Source organism: Osmerus mordax, chromosome 26 (genome assembly GCF_038355195.1).
Source record: "Osmerus mordax isolate fOsmMor3 chromosome 26, fOsmMor3.pri, whole genome shotgun sequence".
NCBI classification, from domain to species: domain Eukaryota; kingdom Metazoa; phylum Chordata; class Actinopteri; order Osmeriformes; family Osmeridae; genus Osmerus; species Osmerus mordax.
In genome coordinates, this window is record NC_090075.1 from 6,074,510 (window position 1) to 6,095,348 (window position 20,839).

General features: G+C 47.6%; 4 protein-coding genes across 9 annotated transcripts in view; 2 read left to right on the top strand and 2 right to left on the bottom strand.

Moving 5' to 3' along the window:
• Positions 1–39: 39 nt before the first annotated feature.
• Positions 40–7,810, bottom strand: dcun1d4 (DCN1, defective in cullin neddylation 1, domain containing 4 (S. cerevisiae)). Of its 5 annotated transcripts, none has more exons than XM_067229639.1 (12): positions 7,746–7,810; positions 6,165–6,235; positions 5,514–5,553; positions 5,090–5,177; positions 4,690–4,778; positions 4,474–4,544; positions 4,250–4,341; positions 3,919–4,027; positions 2,697–2,801; positions 2,459–2,561; positions 2,246–2,345; positions 40–313 (listed from the first exon to the last, which is right to left on the bottom strand). In XM_067229639.1, exons 1-11 carry the CDS (start codon positions 7,762–7,764, stop codon positions 2,290–2,292), a joined length of 843 nt encoding a protein of 280 aa, XP_067085740.1. In that variant the 5' UTR covers positions 7,765–7,810; the 3' UTR covers positions 40–313; positions 2,246–2,289. The 5 variants fall into 5 exon arrangements, with proteins under 5 accessions (XP_067085740.1, XP_067085739.1, XP_067085743.1 ...); XM_067229638.1 differs by having other exon boundaries at positions 40–319; XM_067229642.1 differs by lacking the exons at positions 40–313; positions 6,165–6,235; positions 7,746–7,810 and adding an exon at positions 5,823–5,847 and having other exon boundaries at positions 2,208–2,345.
• A 1,026-nt stretch (positions 7,811–8,836) lies between these two features.
• On the top strand, positions 8,837–12,402 carry ociad2 (OCIA domain containing 2). The gene is made up of 7 exons (XM_067229980.1): positions 8,837–9,000; positions 9,693–9,777; positions 10,695–10,748; positions 10,823–10,870; positions 11,599–11,758; positions 11,901–11,978; positions 12,082–12,402. Exons 1-6 carry the CDS (start codon positions 8,950–8,952, stop codon positions 11,974–11,976), a joined length of 474 nt encoding a protein of 157 aa, XP_067086081.1. The 5' UTR covers positions 8,837–8,949; the 3' UTR covers positions 11,977–11,978; positions 12,082–12,402.
• Positions 12,403–12,547: 145 nt separating this feature from the next.
• Positions 12,548–15,850, bottom strand: ociad1 (OCIA domain containing 1). Its single transcript, XM_067229842.1, has 8 exons — positions 15,649–15,850; positions 15,137–15,224; positions 14,841–14,894; positions 14,333–14,380; positions 14,111–14,240; positions 13,806–13,972; positions 13,324–13,479; positions 12,548–12,927 (listed from the first exon to the last, which is right to left on the bottom strand). Exons 1-8 carry the CDS (start codon positions 15,712–15,714, stop codon positions 12,890–12,892), a joined length of 747 nt encoding a protein of 248 aa, XP_067085943.1. The 5' UTR covers positions 15,715–15,850; the 3' UTR covers positions 12,548–12,889.
• Positions 15,851–16,281: 431 nt separating this feature from the next.
• Positions 16,282–20,839, top strand: part of fryl (furry homolog, like) — a 53,284-nt gene continuing 48,726 nt past the window's right edge. The window contains exon 1 of one of the 2 annotated variants that reach the window (XM_067230058.1): positions 16,282–16,509. The gene's annotated coding sequence lies outside the window, so the exon portion shown is untranslated. The remainder of the gene's footprint in view (positions 16,510–20,839) is intronic. The other variant, XM_067230061.1, reaches the window with a different exon arrangement.

The window sequence follows — 20,839 nt, forward strand, 5'->3', positions numbered from 1 at the left end:
AGATCAAAACTGCAAGGAAGACAAAATACAAAACAACCATTTAAGTTAATAAACCCCTTTATATCTGTATAGAGAGATAGGTTACAGTGAAAACACACACATACATACTGTACACACTGTATTTACAGCCTGGACAACGTAACTGCTCGTCCCTCCTGGAGTGACCGGACAGCTCAGAGTTAGTCTCTGTGCAAATGATTAGTGAGCAGTCCTACAGCTGGCTCCAGCTCCTACAGGTCTTCTCACCCTCCACCGGGAGAGCTCCTTGACAGTCCTGACAGGTGGGGTGGTGGCTAGTCTGACGATGTAAACACTGATGCTTACAAAGAGTGGGGGAAATTGGATGTGCATGAGAGAGAGAAAGAGAGAATGTTGAAGGTGAGAGTTGGAGAGAGGAAGGAAGAGAGCGAGAGAGGTGTGTTATGTGTTAACGTCCACAGTTGTGGTTTTCAGGTGTGTACTAAGAAATAAGTGAGGACATCATACGAAACACAGCAACAATTCAGCACAAATTCCTGTACAAAACAAAAAATCTCATCCATTCACAGAAGGCTCTGATGGAGCGAGCATGCAATTATTCCCACCCTTAAAACGGTTCAGCATCACATCACAGCCAGACTAAAGTTTATACGAGTGTTAATAGGACGTTACATGATGCTAGCGGAACAGCGTAGCATGAACACCATGCTACACCTAGCTCTCATAGCATCAACACCATGCTACACCAAGCTAGCACAGCATTAACACCATGCTTAACCTAGCTAGCGTAGCATAAACACCATGCTACACCTAGCCAGCATAGCATAAACACCATGCTAAACCTGGCTAGCATAGCATCAACATCATGCTACACCTAGCTAGCACAGCATTAACACCATGCTAAACCTAGCTTGCATAGCATAAACACCATACTACTCCTAGCCAGCGTAGCATAAACACCATGCTAAACCTGGCTAGCATAGCATCAACATCATGCTACAACTAGACGTCCGAGGGGCTGGGCCCACCTCTGGCTGGTGGTGCTGGCGCTGCACCCATGCTGCTCTGCTCATCCTCATAGGACCTACAGCCTTGAGGGGAGAGGGGGAGGGGGACTAGGGAGGAGGAGACCAGGAAGAAGGAGACCAGTAAGGAGGAGACCAGGGAGGAGGAGACCAGGGAGGAGGAGACCAGGGAGGAAGGGACCAGGGAGCAGGAGACTAGTGAGTGAGAAGTAGGAGACTAGGGAGTAGGAGACTAGTGAGTGAGACGAAGAGGAGGGAGAAGGAGACGACTCAGGATGAGCAGACTAGGAAGCAGGGGACGAGGGAGCAGGAGACTAATGAGTGAGAAGACAACAACTCCAGCGAACTAGGGAAGACGTTTGCTAGATACAAAGATAGAAACAAACATGCTGCATTTTAGCTCTGAACACAGTCCCAACATCCTGAATCTATACCTGACCACTGAGGGTTTGTGTGCACGTGTGTGTGTGTGTGTATGCATGCGTATCTGTGCATGTGTGTGAGTGCGTGTGTGCATATGTGTGTGTTGCAAGTTTATATGCAAGTTGAATACGTAAAGTGACTTCCATATTTTTGAGGCACAAGAAACTCTCTTACTATCACCACAGCATTGCCATGGATACATCAGATGGTCATGTGACCAATGAGTGCTGGTTGGCGGGGGCTGCCGCTGTGCCGTAATAAGAGTTTGTCAGCAGCAATCTGATTGGTTTAGTGGTGCGAGGTCGAGCCAATCCTGGGGGGGTAGATAAGCCCCGCCCTGCTCAGAGAAAAGGGCGGGAAACTAGGCTCAATTATCACAGGACGACTGTAAACACACCCGACCCTGGACCCCTGACCTCAGCCATTTGACACAGTGTGCTTCTCCAAGAATCCCATCTCAAACACTCTGAAACTATACAAAATGAGGGTTATTGTCATTTATGGAGGACAAGCACAGATGGGAGTCCAACACGGTTCTACAATATTCAGATGTTCCCGGGTCCAAGGGCCCTGGTTTAGGACAGCCTCCCAGCTGGGCCGAGGGCTGATGGTATCATCACACACTTCACAGTGAAGCAGCGTCCCAGCTGACCATGGGTTCTCCTCCCACAATGCAACACTGGTAAGGAAATGGTTTTCCAGAGGTGGTTGTTGTCTCTGCCATGGCCCTTTCAGGCCCCCCACCCCCGTCCCACCCCCCACCCCCGTCCCACCCCCATCCACTGCCCACATGCAGCTACTCCATGTTGTTTGTTTACTCTGTGGTTGTAGTTTCTTAAGAGCTGTTGTTGTTGCTGCAGGACTAGGACATATCCCTCTCCTTGTACCACTCCACAAACTCATCCAGCAACACAGGCCCTGCAACACACAACACACTGAGGATCAGGAGGTGAGTATATGTGTGTGCATGCGTTTGAGGGTGTGTGTGTGCATGAGGATGGCGGGGTGTGTGTGTGTGACTGTTGACTCACAGGCTCCGTCCTCGTCATAGTTACTGAGGTCCAGGTTGATGGTTCTGCTGAACTCTAGAACGTTGCACCACTGGTCCTTATTGATCACCTTGTACTTGGATTGCTGTTGGGAGACACACATACACAGGAGCACGCACGCACGCACACACACACACACACACACACACTGCTGGGACACACACTAATACCACAATAGGTGTGTGCGTGTGTGCATGTGTGCATGTGTGAGACTCCCCACCTCCAGGAACTGATTGAACACAGGGAACAGTGGCCATGTCTTCCCCAGTAGCAATCCCAGCATGCACTTGGCTGTGTTCAAGTCCAAACTCCTCTGGTCCTTTTCCTGGGGGAAACCACATCTCAGCTACCAGGCACAGTGCATAGTAACCACATCTCAGCTACCAGGCACAGTGCATAGTAACCACATCTCAGCTACCAGGCACAGTGCATAGTAACCACATCTCAGCTACCAGGCACAGTGCATAGTAACCACATATTAGCCTTCAGACACAGTGCATAGTAACCACATCTCAGCTACCAGGCACAGTGCATAGTAACCACATCTCAGCTACCAGGCACAGTGCATAGTAACCACATCTCAGCTACCAGGCACAGTGCATAGTAACCACATATTAGCCTTCAGACACAGTGCATAGTAACCACATCTCAGCTACCAGGCACAGTGCATAGTAACCACATCTCAGCTACCAGGCACAGTGCATAGTAACCACATATTAGCCTTCAGACACAGTGCATAGTAACCACATCTCGGCTACCAGGCACAGTGCACAGTAACCACATCTCAGCTACCAGGCACAGTGCATAGTAACCACATCTCAGCTACCAGGCACAGTGCATAGTAACCACATATTAGCCTTCAGACACAGTGCATAGTAACCACATCTCAGCTACCAGACACAGTGCATAGTAACCACATCTCAGCTACCAGGCACAGTGCATAGTAACCACATCTCAGCTACCAGGCACAGTGCATAGTAACCACATATTAGCCTTCAGACACAGTGCATAGTAACCACATCTCAGCTACCAGGCACAGTGCATAGTAACCACATCTCAGCTACCAGGCACAGTGCATAGTAACCACATCTCAGCTACCAGGCACAGTGCATAGTAACCACATATTAGCCTTCAGACACAGTGCATAGTAACCACATCTCAGCTACCAGGCACAGTGCATAGTAACCACATATTAGCCTTCAGACACAGTGCATAGTAACCACATCTCAGCTACCAGGCACAGTGCATAGTAACCACATCTCAGCTACCAGGCACAGTGCATAGTAACCACATCTCAGCTACCAGGCACAGTGCATAGTAACCACATTAGCCTTCAGACACAGTGCATAGTAACCACATCTCAGCTACCAGGCACAGTGCATAGTAACCACATCTCAGCTACCAGGCACAGTGTTTTTGGGATCTGTCTGCGCCCCACTCACCCTGGCAAAATCGAAGGCGTATCGGTAGATGAGCTTGAAGCTTGTATTGTCATTCAGCATGGATCTCAGGTAGTCTAGAGTGTTCCTCAGCCTCTCTGTGGAGTCACACCTGGCCAGGAGACAGCCATCTTAGACACGCTACACAGTCACATGACCAGAAAATAAAGACTCAGACATGCACACACTCACTTGTACATACACAGATTGACCCACACACAAACACTGACTCACACACACACACATTCAACCCACACACATATTGACCCTCACATACCCCTGTGCACATACACATACCCTGTGCACACACATAACTTAAGACAGACAGGCTTACTGTAAGGAGCCCATGCCTTTAAGCCACTCCTGCAGGGTGAAGTAGCCCATACTCTGAGCATCCAGCTTCCAGGCCAGAACCAGCATCACCACCTGCCCATAGAACCAGAACCACCATCACTATCTGCACACACAGACCTGCAACACAGAACTACAACACAGACCTACAGATCTCCATCACAGACACACCTATGGACGTACAGCAGAGGTTTACGGGTTTCTTACATTTTCTGGTTCCACTCCGATGTCCTCACAGAATTTCTCCATCCCTTCTGGACCCACTGCATCGTCACAGCCTGCAAACACACACACACACACACATAAAACAACACAGAACACACATATAGAACAGCAAAGATCCGACACACACACACTCAAACAAATACTCTGAACAACACACACACACAGACACCTTCCCAGGAGGCCACAGCAGCGTCTCACCTGCGTACTCGTAGAACCACTCCAGACATCTCTTACTGGAGAAGCTTTCCTGCTCCCTGATCTGGGGGGCCTCATGCTTCCTGAGAAGACTGCAGGAGGGAACACACTGTTACAGACCAGGTTAGACACCTTCTCTCACATTCAACTCCACTACCTGGTTGCTATGCGGCGGGGGATGGAGGCTACCTGGTTTCTAGGCAACGGGGGTTACCGGGTTGCTAGGTAGCCGCCCGGCTGTGAGAGGGTGCTACCTGTTTGCTAGGAGACCTGGCGGCAGGGGTAGGGGACTACTTGGTTGCTAGGTGATGGGGGGTTCCTGGTTGCAAGGTGGCCATCCAGCTGTGGGTGTGGGCTACTTGGTTGCTAGATGACAAGGGGGTACCTGGTTGCTAGGTGTTACCTGTCATGGCGGCTCTTTTTAGCTGTCAAGTCATCTCCGGCTGTGGGTCTCCTCTTTTTCCTGGGGGGCATGGTTCTGGAACGGCAGGCTGGGGGGGCGATGGGGTTTAGACAGCTGTTTAGAGAGCTACTGTATCACATTGATGACACACAGTATCACAGAGACACCAACAACTTGTTTTAACATCTTGAATGTGTGACTGTGTGTGTATGGATAGGTGTGTGTCTGCATGTGGATGTGTGTGTATGTGCCAGTATGTGTGAATTTATATGCATGTGTGTGAGTGTGGGTCAGGTGTGTGTGTGTGTACGGTGGGTTAGGTGTGTGTGTGTGTGTATAGGGTGGGTCAGGTATGTACGTGTATTTGCGTGTGTCTGAGTAGGGTGGGTAAGGTGTGTGTAGGGGAGTCAGGTGGGTTCAGTACCTGAGGAGTGACTGTCCTGTCCAACCTCCTCTGTTAGATTCTGTGGAGAGACACATCTGAAACAGCTGCTCACACACTACACAACTAGACTATTCTATTCTACTCTAATACAGTACACTATAGGCTACTACACTAAGCACTAGCTGGGTAGTTTGCCAGCCTATAGAGGGTGTGGTAGATGTACAGGGGTGAGGAGTGTGTGGGTTAGTTTACCAGCCTGTGGAGAGTGTGGTAGGTGTGTGAAGTAGTTAACCAGCCTGTGGAGGGTGTGGTAGGTGTGTGCGGTGAGGTGTGTGTGGGGTAGTTTACCAGTCTGTGGAGGGTGTGGTAGATGCTGTGGGGTGAGGACTGTGTGGGGTAGTTTACCAGTCTGTGGACAGGGTGGTAGATGCTGTGGGGTGAGGACTGTGTGGGGTAGTTTACCAGTCTGTGGAGGGTGTGGTAGATGCTGTGGGGTGAGGACTGTGTGGGGTAGTTTACCAGTCTGTGGAGGGTGTGGTAGATGCTGTGGGGTGAGGACTGTGTGGGGTAGTTTACCAGTCTGTGGAGGGTGTGGTAGATGCTGTGGGGTGAGGACTGTGTGGGGTAGTTTACCAGTCTGTGGAGGGTGTGGTAGATGCTGTGGGGTGAGGACTGTGTGGGGTAGTTTACCAGTCTGTGGAGGGTGTGGTAGATGCTGTGGATGCTGGCTAGAGGAGACAGATGGGAGTTGAGCTGAAAACCTGCGGGATAAAAAAAAGCCAATAAGAAAGGAGGAGGGTGAACACAATTCAGAGCTCTAGGTGTCAGCCAACACTGGGTCAGCCCTGCTCATGCCCACTCACACAGGCTCTACATCAGCTGTGTTCCCTTTGACCCTGAAGCACTACCTTAACCAGTATATGTATGAACTGAGGTTGTGTGGGGTCCCCATGGTAATGGCAGTGGGGGGTTAACACTCTTCTCACTCCCCCTCTTCTCTCTCTGTCTCTGTCTCTCTCTCTCTCATGGCTGTTTCTTAGAAGGGCTAAAAACAGCAACAGAAATATCTCTTACAGCATCGTCTACGTAAATGTAAGGATTGAGTGACGTCACAGCAGGAGACTAATATAGTCTGTGGAAGGACCGGGTTAATAGCAGGCAGCCTAGCCTGGCCGTGTACAACCGACCTGATCGCCGCTACCGGGGCCCGACGTCTCTACCGGGATGACCAGCTTGACTGCAACATTGCAGGACGGGAGACTGGACGGCAAATTACTGCCTCGCCTACTCCCTCAAGAATCAAATGCCACCAATCTTATTTATTTGCGTACTAAGTGTCACCCAACGTCATCGTTTTAAAATCGTTACAAATGTTCAGATCGACGACAGGCCGTTGAGACCACACTCCCTGCATACCTAAAATAGCATTAGAGACGCACAACTTGCAATGAGTTTACAAAGTATCTAGAGAGTAGCTGGAAACATGGACGTTGTAGTTCATTTCTTATGTGATGGCCATGGTTCTCTTATACAAGGACCAAATAATTAAACTACAATACCCATACTTCCAAAAAATAAATAATTTCATTCAGCACCCCTCTCCTGACGCTCACCAAACTGATGAATGCATATAACAATGTAACAAAAATGGTACATAGCATATAAAACCACATGTAAATGTGTCAAAGTCTCTGTTATCTTCCTCTGCGGATGACGAACGGTTCAAGAACCCAATGTGGCACGCATCGACAGAAATTTTACACAACTGCGTCACGATTTTCATACTCTAATTTTCCGCAGTTGGCTCGAAATCTGACCTATTTAATGTCACATAACATCAGTGCGTATAAATCGAAGTTGCTTTGCAGTTTCAACAAACTGGCATGCGTCAATAAGGTCCATACGCACATAAACCTGGTACAAATAATGTTGCTTTTACTTTATCCACGTGAACAGTGAGGCATAAACGTTGTTATTATCATACTAAGAAGTCACCAAAAGTGCGTTCCACAACAATAACATAATACAGAATACCTCCTTTGTTGTCACCCCAAGACAACGTAGGAAACTACAAAGAGAATGGCAATAGCACACAAGATATCCATACCACTAGGCTACTCGATAAACAGATTGTCTGGCACCATGAGAGGGTCTACTCGCCGTACAGCAGCCACACACAAGCCATGCATCAGGTAGGGGCAAAGCATGGTTGTGATCTACGTGCTAACATCATTGCGCGTACAAAAACACCAAAGCCACAATTATACTTACTTGCCGCATCAGAGTGCATTTTTATGAAACACTCAACTGTCTGTGTGAAGTCCGCAGACCGGCCAGGAGGCGGGACTTGTTAACGTAACGTATGACCGTAGATGATTTCGGGTTGAAGACGGACTCATTGACCGCGCCCGGCGTCTCGCTGATTGGCTGACATGGCTGTCATGTAGCGAGGATTTGGACAAAGAATTTAAGACCCTTCCCTGTTTGAACGTGACAGATCAAAGTTGTCAAGGAGACCTTCCCCCTGCCGTTGCTCATTGGCTAGAAAACTTACCTACAAACGTCAATATTGTGAATCTCCTCGTGCAATACCAAAAACCAGCCCACGACGGATCCCCATTGCTCGGTCTTCTCAGAGGGACACGCCCACACACATTTCTTCTGTGGCGTACCCTGCCTTCAGTCATGCGACTCCGTTGTTGTGAAAGGTGATTGGTCTGCATTGATGACGTATTGGTTTGGTGTATATAATAAAAAGAATTCTTGACACAAAGTTTTTTTTTTCTAAGTTAAAGTCTCTCTGAATAATTATTTTCTGCATGAGTTGATTTGTTTCATCTTTCACGACAGTTCAGTGACTGCATTCATTTGCATAACTTCAGGATTTACTCTGCCTATTGCTAAAAACAGACCTCGCATTCTGTGGTTGTAAGATCCCAACCCTACAACCATGAAGTGCCAGGGACTTCGAATTAGGAAAAAATAAATAAACAGAGCTTGCTCAGATAGCTTAAAGTTGAGTGATAAATAAACAATTAGAATATATTATAGTCGGAAATTGAAGTAGTTGTAGTAGTAGAATTTAGAAGTCATAATGACATTTTTATCTTGGGGAACGAGAGGAGGGAGGGGGCCAAAGGTAGGCCAGAGGAAAGGCTCTGAAAGACAGTCAACTCATAGTAGGTGTGTCACCATGAGCTATAATGAAATCAAAGACAAAGCGAAAGATGTAGAGTGAGAGAGGTGGGTGGAGAGTGTGTTGAGAGAGAGAGGGGGAGGTGTGTTACAAGTTATTTCACCAGCCCTCCTTGTAGGCAGGGCCTCTTTGTTTACAGTTGGGGTGGGGTGAAGGAGGATCCAACCAGGGACCTTCAGATGGCGGAGAGCTAAGAAGCAGACAGGACTCCGAAGTTCACTTCAGCTGGACGTAGATCTGATCCAAGAGGCAAGAAAACGACTCCAGAGACCAGCCACCATGAGCTCCGAGGCTGGAGAGAGCGCGGCGACAGCACAGGCGGACAGGAAGGTCAGAGAACCACACTCAAGGTTTGGGGCAACGGGAGAGCTGTGTTGGGAGTGGCCCCAAGCAAATTTTGGGCACACCAAAATCAAAACCCATAACTGAATTTCAGGAATTGTATAGGGCATTTCAGAATGCCCTATACAATTGTAAACAGTAGGCACCAAGATACTTCTGGGTGGCAGAACGCGAGCGGCTTCCACTGACCAGAGAGGAGATCCAGCCGGCTACTGTAAACATAGTTACATAGTTAAAAACATTGTGAAATGTTAAGAAAGAAGAAAATCTTACAGAAATACAAACACCTACTGCCACATTATTATTTTCTCATGAGTACAAATAAAGCCAGAGTGGTCAAATTGACTAGGTCAAATTAATAGACAAATTACTTTAGTAGTATAAGAGGGTAGATATAAAACATATTTTGTTTGGGTCAGGCTACAGCAGACAGTGGGTCTACCTTCCAAGCAATTTACTAGTGGTGCCATCGGCTTTTGCCACCCGGAAGAACGTTTATTATTGTTGTAACGTCATGGTGAATAGGTCTATTATGCTGTTGTAGTATTTAGGCTAGCAATTTTATTAGGGTAGCTGTGGCCCCCCCTGCCCCCCTGATGGTGCCACAGTGTGTTGGGGGAAACAGAAGGAGTTACAGGAGGGGGTTAGTAGTGTCGTATAACCTGTCCATATCTTCACAGAGTCACCATGGGGAACGGCACCTTCACAGGGAGGATATCAGGCAGATATGGAGGGAGTGTCAGAAGGAGAGCTTCTGGTATAGAGGTACGTGAACTTTCATACCCGGCTATCTAAATGATAGCCAGACCTGCATGCTCTGAAAAAAAAGTGTCTTGAATGTCACAGATTCAAGAGAAGTTAGATGGTTTGAATTACAGGGGGGATTGAGGGTTTGATAAATTAAGTTTTGGATCGCCCCTGAAAAAAGGTCAAGACAACAGCCTGGGGGTCTAAACATTTATATAGGCTCCTTACTTGTAATTGCGATTACTACAAAACATTTCATATATTCATCGCTGTAATAATCATGTAATCATGTAATCGTCCTCTGAGTTAGACCACCATTCGTGTTCTCTTCCTCCCTCTTTCTCTCTTCCATTCTATTTCTCTCTTTACCCCCTTCCTCATTATCTCTCCATTGCGCTTTCTTATTTAATCTCTTTCATCAGAACTACCGGTTAGTTGTGTGTGCGTGTGGGCATAGTCTCATTAATCATGCCCCTCCCCCTATGTGTATTCTGTTCTGTCATAACCAATACGAGGCTGAGCCTCAACACTGGCCTGCCTGACAGCTGGTGACAGCTAAGGCTAGTTCAGGAAAACAGGGAAAAATGGTTCTTAACGTGTTCTTAATGTGTTCTAAGTATGTTCTCTAATATGCTTTTAACATATTCTTATTATGTTCTCAGCATGTTGTTAACATGTGGAGATGTGGGGTACATTTTGCTTTCCCCTGTACATCGCTTTGGATGAAAACATTTGATAATTGAATACATAACCATAAACATGTTGATAATGTTCTCCTCATAAACACGTTTATAATATTCTTCTGACATTCTGCTCCTCAAACACGTTCATCACATTCTTCTCATAAACATGTGTATAATATCCTTCTCATAAACATGTTTATAATATTTTGCTCCTCATAAACACGTTTATGATGCTCTCCTTCTCTATCGCAGCTCTGCCTGCGTCTCTGGGAAGCATGGCCGTCACTGGAGGACTCCTCTACCAGGGTAAGACTCCACCGCCCACACAGAGCTGAACAGCATGAACACGAATCCCTACAAGCTCTAATCTGTTCCTCCAGGAATCTGGAACGCGTCCAAGAGGTTTGGTCCCTTCCCCAAACTAGCAGGTGAGTCCTGGGGGAAGACACAGGGGGGAAGACACAGGGGGGAAGACACAGGGGGGAAGACACAGGGGGGAAGACACAGGGGGGAAGACACAGGAGGGAAGACACAGGGGGGAAGACACAGGAGGGAAGACACAGGGGGGAAGACACAGGAGGGAAGACACAGGAGGGAAGACACAGGGGGGAAGACACAGGAGGGAAGACACAGGGGGGAAGACACAGGGGGGAAGACACAGGGGGGAAGACACAGGGGGGAAGACACAGGAGGGAAGACACAGGGGGGAAGACACAGGAGGGAAGACACAGGGGGGAAGACACAGGGGGGAAGACACAGGAGGGAAGACACAGGGGGGAAGACACAGGGGGGAAGACACAGGGGGGAAGACACAGGGGGGAAGACACAGGAGGGAAGACACAGGGGGGAAGACACAGGAGGGAAGACACAGGGGGGAAGACACAGGAGGGAAGACACAGGGGGGAAGACACAGGAGGGAAGACACAGGAGGGAAGACACAGGGGGGAAGACACAGGAGGGAAGACACAGGAGGGAAGACACAGGGGGGAAGACACAGGGGGGAAGACACAGGGGGGAAGACACAGGGGGGAAGACACAGGGGGGAAGACACAGGAAGGTGTGTGGGGGGGGGGATGGGGCGAGACTGGGGAGGTAGGTGGGATAATTTGTTGTGACCTCTGTCAGTCCATGTTTACGGTTTGACCTTTGCCCCTAGTGGCGGGGATCCTGGGCTATGCGGTGGGCAAGGCTTCCTACGTCGGAACCTGCAGGGAGAAGTTCCAGAGACTCGGCCCGTTCCCTGGTTCTGAAGACGGCCCAGGGTTCGGCCCAGGGTTCGGAGGTCGTGGTTTTGGCCCCGGCTGGCCAGGACACAGGTGAGGGGCTGGTTCTGTTGCCGGGTAACCCCCTGGCTTAGGGTGAATATATCAAGGTTGATATCATGGGGCCAGCGGTAACTCCTCCCCCATAGTAACAGAACTCTGAGCTAACGGTAACTAACCGTCTCTCCCCTCCCAGGGGCTGCCCTCATGTGTGTGAGGAGTGCAAGAAAAAGGAGGCGCCAAGCCCTCCCACAGAAACAGCACAAAGCTAGAGGCAAACACACACGCGCTTGCACTTGCTTTGACACACACTCACTGTTGCTCTCTATCTGACTTACACACACACAGGTCTTGATCTTCTTCTCATTCGATTTCAGACATGACAGACTGCTGGAGGACCCCATATGATTCTAATGTTGTAATAAAAACGTACTGAACCAACACGCCAATTACAGATTGCAAATTTACCATACTTCCTATATGCACCATTTGTATGTTTCGAATAAAAGCTTCAGAAAAAGGAATAAAATATGTAGAAATATGTTGCTCATGGTAGCCTGGAAATGCATACACCTGCCTCTAGTGGGACTTTCAGGCTACATCACCCCGTTCTTATACTTCACTCAGATCTGCTTTAAAGTAAGTCCTACTCTCACTGCATTAATCATCTCTTTTAAATCATTCTTGTTGGCAAAGAAAATATGAACTATCAGCCTGTATGAAGAACCTGTGACATCAGTAAAGTAAATATTGCTGCACATTTCTTTTGTAAAACACGTGTGTAAACTAGTCAGTATGTGTATGTTTCAAACAACCCTGATTACAGAAACAAGGACAGCCAACTAGGCTAAACCAATTTGGTTTATTAAGCAGCATCACATTATGACATGAACACAGTACAGGTGATCAGGTACTGACTGGTGTCTGGAGAGGATCACATGACCCAAGATGACAAAGCAGCCATTCTGAGGGTCTGGAGAACCTACTCCTGCTCTCTCCCTCTCCTTCACACACACGCACTTTCTTTAACACACACTCACGCTCTCCTTAATACACGCTCAGCACTCTCCTCTCTCCTTAAAACACTTTCTCTAACAGACACACACTCACATTTCCTCTCTCAACTGCTCCCTCTCTCTAACACAAACTCGCTCCCTCTCCTCTCTCTTTAACACACTCACTCACTCACTCATCCCATGTGTCTCCATACTTGTTCTTTTTCACTGTGAACACAAGAGAAGATGAACACAGTGTTACTCCAACCTGCCTGGTACATGACACAAGATGACTACAGTGTACACTTACACTATACATTTGATCTTATACAGTTTCGATTTAAGATGTCATTATATGTCATCTATAATGTGACTGTATATAACAGTTAACCCCACCAGACCGATCTTCCCCCACCCCCAGACCCACCTTCTCCCTCCCCCCACCCCCAGACCCACCTTCACCCTCCCCCCACCCCCAGACCCACCTTCTCCCTCCCCCCACCCCCACCCCCACCTTCTCCCTCCCCCCACCCCCAGACCCACCTTCTCCCTCCCCCCACCCCCACCTTCTCCCTCCCCCCACCCCCAGACCCACCTTCTCCCTCCCCCCACCCCCAGACCCACCTTCTCCCTGGGGGTCAGCCCGCCCTGCCCGAGGCTGCAGAGAAGCGTCGGCCTTCTGGGTCATGTTGACCTCGTAGTGCTCTCGGTTCCGGCTGCGGAGGTTCTCATACAGAACAGGGTCCCTCCTGGGGCCTTCATCCTCCAGGTACGACGGTGCTGAGAACAGAAGAGAACCCGGATGAGAACCAGGATGAGAACCCGAATGAGGACATACGACGAGTGGAGAGAGGTACAGCTCTGTGGTTAGAGCATTTGACTGCAGATCAAGAGGTTCAAACCCCTTCCCCTCCATTCACTTTGTATAAACATTTCTGCCAAATCAATATCTTACATTATTATTAAATAAATACATTATTATTATCCTTATTACATGGTGATGAGTGTTAAACTGATTTAATCTCAGATTAGCTGAGAGTACTGGGTGTTGTCATCAATCTGACATGTTGTCAGTACGCCAGCCATCAGAACTCTCAGGTCTCTACCTGGAGGGTTGATTATGTCATCACCAGATGCCGAGGGGGCGGAGTCGCTGAATGCAGGCGGCTGATAGGCCGAGGAGAGGTCATTGCTGAAGGAGTCTGAGGCAGGAATAGGGACATAGGCAGCCTGCTGGGGATCTACCATCTCTGATTGGGTCTGAGGAGCCAACCTGGGGCCAATGAAAAAACACAAGGTACACCTGAAGATCCAATCACTTTACAGAGGTTCATAGGACAACACGGGCAAGCAATCGTTGCTTTGAGAGATTGATGGCTGAAATGTGTTCTCATTTGGACATAGGACTTACTGTTGGGGTATCTGACGACGCCCTTGTCTCAATGCTTCACCCAGTGGTGAATTCTCCAGGTTTTTGAACTTCTCCTGGCATACCTTTGCATAGGAAATCTTCCCTCCTATATACCCAACCATCCCAGCAACTAGAACATAAAAAAAGAAATTACGTTGATTTGGATAAAAAGTGTCTGCTAAATTAATACATTGTTCTTCTTTTTTTAAATGTATTACTCACAAATTATTTTCGGCAAGGACCCGAAGCGTGGCGAGGGTGCGAGGACTCCTAAAAGTAACAGGTGGATTAGGTAGACTCCTAAAAGTAACAGGTGGACTAGCCATTTTTTTTTGACGAATAATGTTCCCACCTTCCATGCTGTGCTGAGGAATTTTATGTACAGATTTCTGTGCCGATTAACAGAGTCAAAGAATACCATTTTAACCGCCTTAACCAACCCTGCACTTAGTGATACCAGATATACCTCCAAACTCTGGAACACGCATATATACCTGTTTTAATTGTTGTGCATATGTATGAGCTATATGTATATTTGTATGTTCCCCTTATGTAATATGTGGTAGCCAGTATGTCTGTATGTATTTATGTTTGTGTGTACCCCTCTTGTAATATGTTATGTGTATTTTTCTATCTGGACCTTGAGTCTGCAAATAAAGTTAAATGAATGATTAGAGGGCTGATGCAGGAGAGTGGATTGAGGAGATGACAGACAATCACGACCACTTACCTTTGGCAACAAGCACCTGCGTTACTCCCACTGCCACTGCAGAGAACGGCAGAGCTGGGAATGAAAAGTGTTGTCATTAGAACTAAAATACCGCATCCTTCCAACTGATAAAACTTACACCGATTCCTTCTATTCACCATCTAGTATCACGATGGCGTCAGTTAGAAGTGTGAGTTATAAAACCGGAGACCCAGATACAAGTTGAGGGCAAGGGATGATGCGAAACTAACGAATTAACGTCTGTGAGTGACATATTCGTCCACATATCAGTCTTGTTCATAAACATTTAAACTTACATCTGTACATGAAGCTTTCTTGGTTGCATTCTTTAAAGACTCGTTTCTCTTCCTCTGTAGGTACGTAGCCTGCCGTAAGCGCTGGATTCTGTTGAAACATCAGTTGTATTGCCCACTCTGAATACGTGTATTTCCTGACATGGATAGTTCTCCAACTTTCTCATGCACAACAATGATCGGTCTTATCCGAAAACTATAAGATATAAGACTAGTTAAGGTGTTCATCAAAATACATTGTACTAATTTTACGTGCTACAGAACGAGGCTTGTTTTCTGAACCTGTGCACAGAAATGGTAGACTACCTAGTTAGCTAGCCAGCTAGCATAACTACATTTGTCTTCAGCTTCCTCTCTTTGGCTGTTTAAGGGATTACAGACGGGTGTAACTGAGTTATCTGTTTTTCTTTCCATGACTCTTAAACACGTCTATGTGATCGTGACTGTAGTATGAGGTAGGTTCCTTAGCTAGCTAAATAGCTAGCAGACAGTTATCCATGCGTACAGTAACTCACCTGTTCGGGCTGTGCCCCGTCGTATTGCTGCGACGTGTCTGTAAATCCTGAAGATGAATGCGACATTACTCCCAATATAGTTACTACCAACAAATTACTTGCTGGCAACCTTGATGTTGGGTGACAATTTCGGCAATTATAGTTCAAAATGTGTAGTTTGCTAGCTAGCTAGCCGTGTGGCTGAAATGACCTCCAGCCGATTACGAGACTTCTTGACGCAAATGACATATTTACAGCAGAGGGCGCTAGCGTGTCAAATTTACAGCACACGCACGCTCGTCGGCTGTGCATTGCCATCCATTTAGTTTCCCACTCCCGGGTCGCCCTTGCAAGCAAGTCGGAACTGGAAACACTCAATAGAAACAGTACTAGTCTGGCTAGAATGCAGTCGGTGTCACTTTACTTCCAAAATATATACATATTGTATCATGTCATGGCGTCATCCTGACGCCAGCTGAATAAAGCCCGCTTTACTCACCGCAAACTCCTTCTGATTCAAGTCCACGCACGTCCTCGGGCGAAGCGGGTGCGCAAATCTTGGTTCATCCTTTGCACAAACGCCATCCAATCACCGCGTGTCTTTCAGAATCGACGTATGATTGCCACAGGCTGAACAAATAGCTGGGGGAAAAATCCCTCACCGATCTTACTGCAGGCTTCGTTGCAATTCGACGAGTTTTCGGTCTTTAGAAAAATGAGAAGAACGGTCCAAATTCAATAAGGGAATACGGAGGCGGGGACGTACACAAATGGTAAAATATCCCTGCTGCGGGCCGAGCAATAGAGGAGTTTCACGGTTGGAAAAAGCTACCCTCTGCGAAAGGAGTTGGATTGCAAGCAAGCCAAGCGCACTTTAAAGAGGTAAGCAAGGCGGACAGTACGATCTCACCAGCTAAACATCCTCGAGTTGCGGGGTTAGCTAAGCTAGCTAAACGATATCGTTTAGAATACCCGTACCGCCCCACGGTTTACCGGGTAACTTCTGACTACACCCCAGAACTTCCTTGAGTATCCTGTCACTATAACATATTACAACATGTATGCGACAGCAGTAATATAAAGATAAGTACCTATCTGTAACTTGGTGTGAAACAATGACCCTGGATAAATGATTCTGACCCTACCTGTCACAAGATAAAGATCTTTGACAGATTCGTGATGTAAGCATACACCCCTTCAAATACCGTTCCTGAGAACTTCATTTATACTGTCCGACCACTTTCTAAACCCTTTTCTAACAATCAAGTGCAGTGCTACAAATTCAGATTAAAACTACATTTAATCTGTAAAAGGTATCTGACTTCTGTGTACTCCGCCTTGCCATATGACGTGCCAGTACCCGACAGAGCCAAAACGAAGTTATATAAACTTATTATCGTCACCTCGTAAAGCTAGCTAGTCAGAACAGAAGCCACACCAGTAGACTTAGCTAGCGCGAGGGTAATTCATGACTGGTAGCAAGCTAGTGCTAACGCACTTCTGCACCAAGCGCCTGTTCAGTTGGCCTGTGTGTAGGTTAATGTCATTAATGTAGATAGTGAATTATTATGTTTATGACAAGCTGTCCGGCTAACCACAGTGGCTAGAAAGCGTTTTACCCTCCTACTCCGTCCACTTGCCTTGACAAAGCCAAGCTAGCCACATTACGCTAGCTAAGTAACGTTAGCTGATTATTGTTGCAGGTAGAAGAATCTATGCTACCCTAGCTAGCTTCAATCACAGCAGCGAAGGCATTGTTATCAAACCTATTAACTGTATTTATATTAGTAATGTACATTAACGTGGCTCAATACATATTTATACATAGACCGTAGGTTACTTTGCTAGTTGAAGAAAGTGGCCTAGAGAGTTTGTTTACGTCATGACTTAAAACGGCGTGTTCCCTTTTTTGAAAAGGGTAGTCTAGCTAACGATAAAAACTGTCAAACTGATTGTTTAGACATGTAAGTGAAATAACGTTGGGGGTTCGTAGTTTGTTAAAGCAACCAGTATCTGTCCATCAATAGTAATGAATAAATAAATCACAGCATTTATTAATTTTCATAGCCTGGTGTATTACTGCCTGAATATTATCTATAACCGTGAAACATCTAAACACGGGAGTCAGTCAGCTTTGAGCAGTAGTTTTCAGATGTAGACAAGATAGATGTTAGATAATTGAGATGTGACCCGTAGAATCTCTCCAGGCCTTTTCTGTGCAGGTCTGCAAAGCCTGTGACACTGGAAAGGGTTGCGTGTCAGGTCTATTTGGTGCGGTATATTTGGAGAACAACCTATATTATTATGATTATTTTGTTATCAGGGGCTGTTAAAAGTGCAGCAAACAAGACTCACAATAGTGCACTTGTTCTTTTTGTGTGGAGAGAGCAGTTAGACTGGAACTCTCTGGCTGGCGGAGGAATCTGGTGGGACAGCAGGGAGGCCGGAGGGAGCTGGGGATGGGGCAGCTATTTCAGACGTAGGCTGAAGACCACAAGGGCTTCTTGGTCCAGAGGAGGAGCGTCTCAGTCTGTCTGGCTTTCGCAGGCCTCGTGTGAACGCTGCTCAGGCTCAGAATAATCAGTGGCCAATTAATTCAAGACCTTTGGTGCCCTTTTCATTGTTGCATAAACACGTTTAGTGACGTCAGCTGTCCGGTGACAGATGGACGCATGCAAACTCTTTATCTGATCTGATGCCGGGTTCTCGGAGCTCTACAGAGAAGCACTCAGAGAGCAGCAGAGTCAGGGCATCGCTGGCTCCATGAACAGTTGTCTGATCTGTCTCTATTCTCTCTCTATTCTCTCTCTCTCTCTCTCTCTCTCTCTCTCTCTCTCTCTCATGAGATAGAGATGTGTTTGTATATCGTGTATATAGTTCACGTAACACTAAACCATAGTGTTGTTGAGACAGCGTTATTACCATAACTTGCCACAAAAACCACAGTTTTTATAGTTGTGTGACTGGTCAGGTATGTGATCCCTGGTGAGGAGTGAGATCCACTGAGGGTTCCCTCTGTCCAATCCAGACCAAAAGTCTGTGATCCTCCCACATCCCTGTTTGGACAAGCCACTGGTGGGGAAGATGTGTACACGCACACATAGACACACACACACGCGTACTGTAGACACACGCACACAGACATAGACACACGCAGACATGCACACACACACACGCACGTATACTAGACACATACAGTCTATGTCCATAGAAACTGCTGGGAATCTGTCCTGATTGCAGAGGGCTCGTCCATCAGCGATTATCCGGGACATAATTCTGGGGAATGTGTTTGCTTCTGTCCAGTAAGACATTAATGGCATTGATGAAAGTAGGGATGAAAGACCAGGCCGAGTAGACCTACCCACCCCCGTAAGCTGTTCTCCTTCTAGGCTGACTCCCCCCCCCCCCCCCCCCCCCCCCCTTCCCCGCACCAGGATTACAGCAGAGTTCCCATGTATGTCCAGAGGTGACCACTAAAATATGATGATGTAACCCCGCAGGGCCGAGCGAGCAGCAAGTCTGGCCTCTCTCCGAGGCCCTTCCGGTTCATTCTGTAATGACGGTCAGTTATGCAAGCGACGCTCGGCGTTTAACAAGTATGTGGGTTTTAACGCGCGGGTGAGGTGACCCTTTTGGCTGCAGTGTGGGTCAGTGTTGAGGAACAATTGTCCTGTTTCACCCATCGGCAGGAGACAAGAGGATGTGCTTCGCCCCTTCCACCATTGTGTCGCTTTCAGCCAATCAGACAGGGTCTTTAGCCTGGCATGTGTAGCAGCCTGGATTTGGGCTCCTTTTACGTGTGCATGCTGAGGGAGCTCTCTACCTGGGTGTGTTGTTGTCTCACCTGCAACACCTGCTCCTGTGACCTCTGACCCCAGGTGACCCGGGGGCGTATCAGGCTGACAGGAAGTGAGTCTCTGTTGTGTTCCTATTAACCAGCTCCTGTCGACCACATTGTTGATTAAACCAGAACAGTTGGTTTATGGCTCTCTCTCTCTGTGTGTGTGTGTCTGTGTGTTTGTTTGCTTGAAGCTAAATAATTAACCTGAACCGCAGCAGGAAGGAAAAACGTTAAAAAGCTGCTAACCTTTGCATGGTAGTTTGAGGAGAAAAGGCGCTATTGCCACTTTAGAAAGGGGTTGCACACACACACACGCACAGCCACACGCACACGCACGCACAGCCACACGCACACGCATGCATAGCTGTTCCCTATTAGAGCGACTCCTCCCTGTAAAGTTGTGCCACTCTGAAAATAAAAGGCTCTTTCTCATTAGATGCACTGAGAGGTTGTTTTCTGCGACACAGAAAGGCGGCTTTAGCTCAAAATAGCCTATAATTGAGCCTTGGCAGGGCCAAGTATTCTTGGCTCGGTGAGGGTTGGGAACGGCTTGGCCCAACTGATGTTTGACTTCACCAGAGAAACCACCCTGTCCTCTCCAGAAGAAGACCTGCCTGGGCCTCCAGCTCTCTGTGTGTGTTTGTGTGGCTGTGTGTGTTTGTGTGGCTGTGTGTGTTTGTGTGGCTGTGTGTGTGTCCCTGTGTTTTTCTTTGTGAATCTGTGTCTGTGTGTGTCTCTGAGTGAGTGAGTGAGTGAGTGAGTGAGTGTGTGTGTGTGTGTGTGTGTGTGTGTGTGTGTGTGTGTGTGTAAACCTGGGGACACCTCTCTCGTATCTTGTTTTCGAAGTCCCTCATGGTGGGAGGGAGTGCTCTTTAAACATTCAAATATCGTTTCTGTCTGTGCAGTCACATGAAAGGACTGTCCGTCAGGATAGCATCTCCCTGTTTCCTGGCCCGTCGGCGCTAGTGATTACACAGCGGCCAGGCCTGTCATTAGCCGCTGGGGGATCCGGGTGGAAACGAGTCGGTTTCTCCCGCACGCTCGCATCTGCTTGGGAGAACTCAACTGTTCAAGCATAACCCATGGAAGCCATGTTTAGGAATGTGCGCGCGTGTGTGTGAGGACTGGAATGACCCTCTTCACTGGAAGGTAGAGGGGTTCAGCTCATTGGTTCGAGGACTTGATTGCAAAGGTCGCAGGTTCAAATCTATGATGGGTAGAAGAGTCTGCTAAACTAATACATGATGTCATCAAGGTGGTGTGGTCTGGGTAGTCTGTACTTCCCCTCTCTCTCTCCCAGCTGGAGACAAGCTGCACTGTACTGTTTGGTTCATGACAAGGACCCTACCTGTCTTCTTTAGCTGGGATTAG

Bases quoted from the DNA above. Each gene is read 5' to 3' on its own strand.
- dcun1d4 (XM_067229639.1), bottom strand. The intron at 5,554-6,164 runs GTAAACTACCCC...GTCTCTCCACAG, and splicing joins ACCACACCCTCCACAGACTG to AATCTAACAGAGGAGGTTGG. The intron at 4,342-4,473 runs GTAAGAAACCCG...TTCTATGGGCAG, and splicing joins TCGGAGTGGAACCAGAAAAT to GTGGTGATGCTGGTTCTGGC.
- ociad2 (XM_067229980.1), top strand. From the start codon at position 8,950: ATGAGCTCCGAGGCTGGAGAGAGCGCGGCGACAGCACAGGCGGACAGG. The intron at 9,001-9,692 runs GTCAGAGAACCA...ATATCTTCACAG, and splicing joins CAGCACAGGCGGACAGGAAG to AGTCACCATGGGGAACGGCA. The intron at 9,778-10,694 runs GTACGTGAACTT...TCTCTATCGCAG, and splicing joins GGAGAGCTTCTGGTATAGAG to CTCTGCCTGCGTCTCTGGGA.
- ociad1 (XM_067229842.1), bottom strand. From the start codon at position 15,714: ATGTCGCATTCATCTTCAGGATTTACAGACACGTCGCAGCAATACGAC. The intron at 15,225-15,648 runs GTGAGTTACTGT...ATGTTTCAACAG, and splicing joins ACGGGGCACAGCCCGAACAG to AATCCAGCGCTTACGGCAGG. The intron at 12,928-13,323 runs GTGGGTCTGGGG...TTGTGTTCACAG, and splicing joins GGCTGACCCCCAGGGAGAAG to TGAAAAAGAACAAGTATGGA.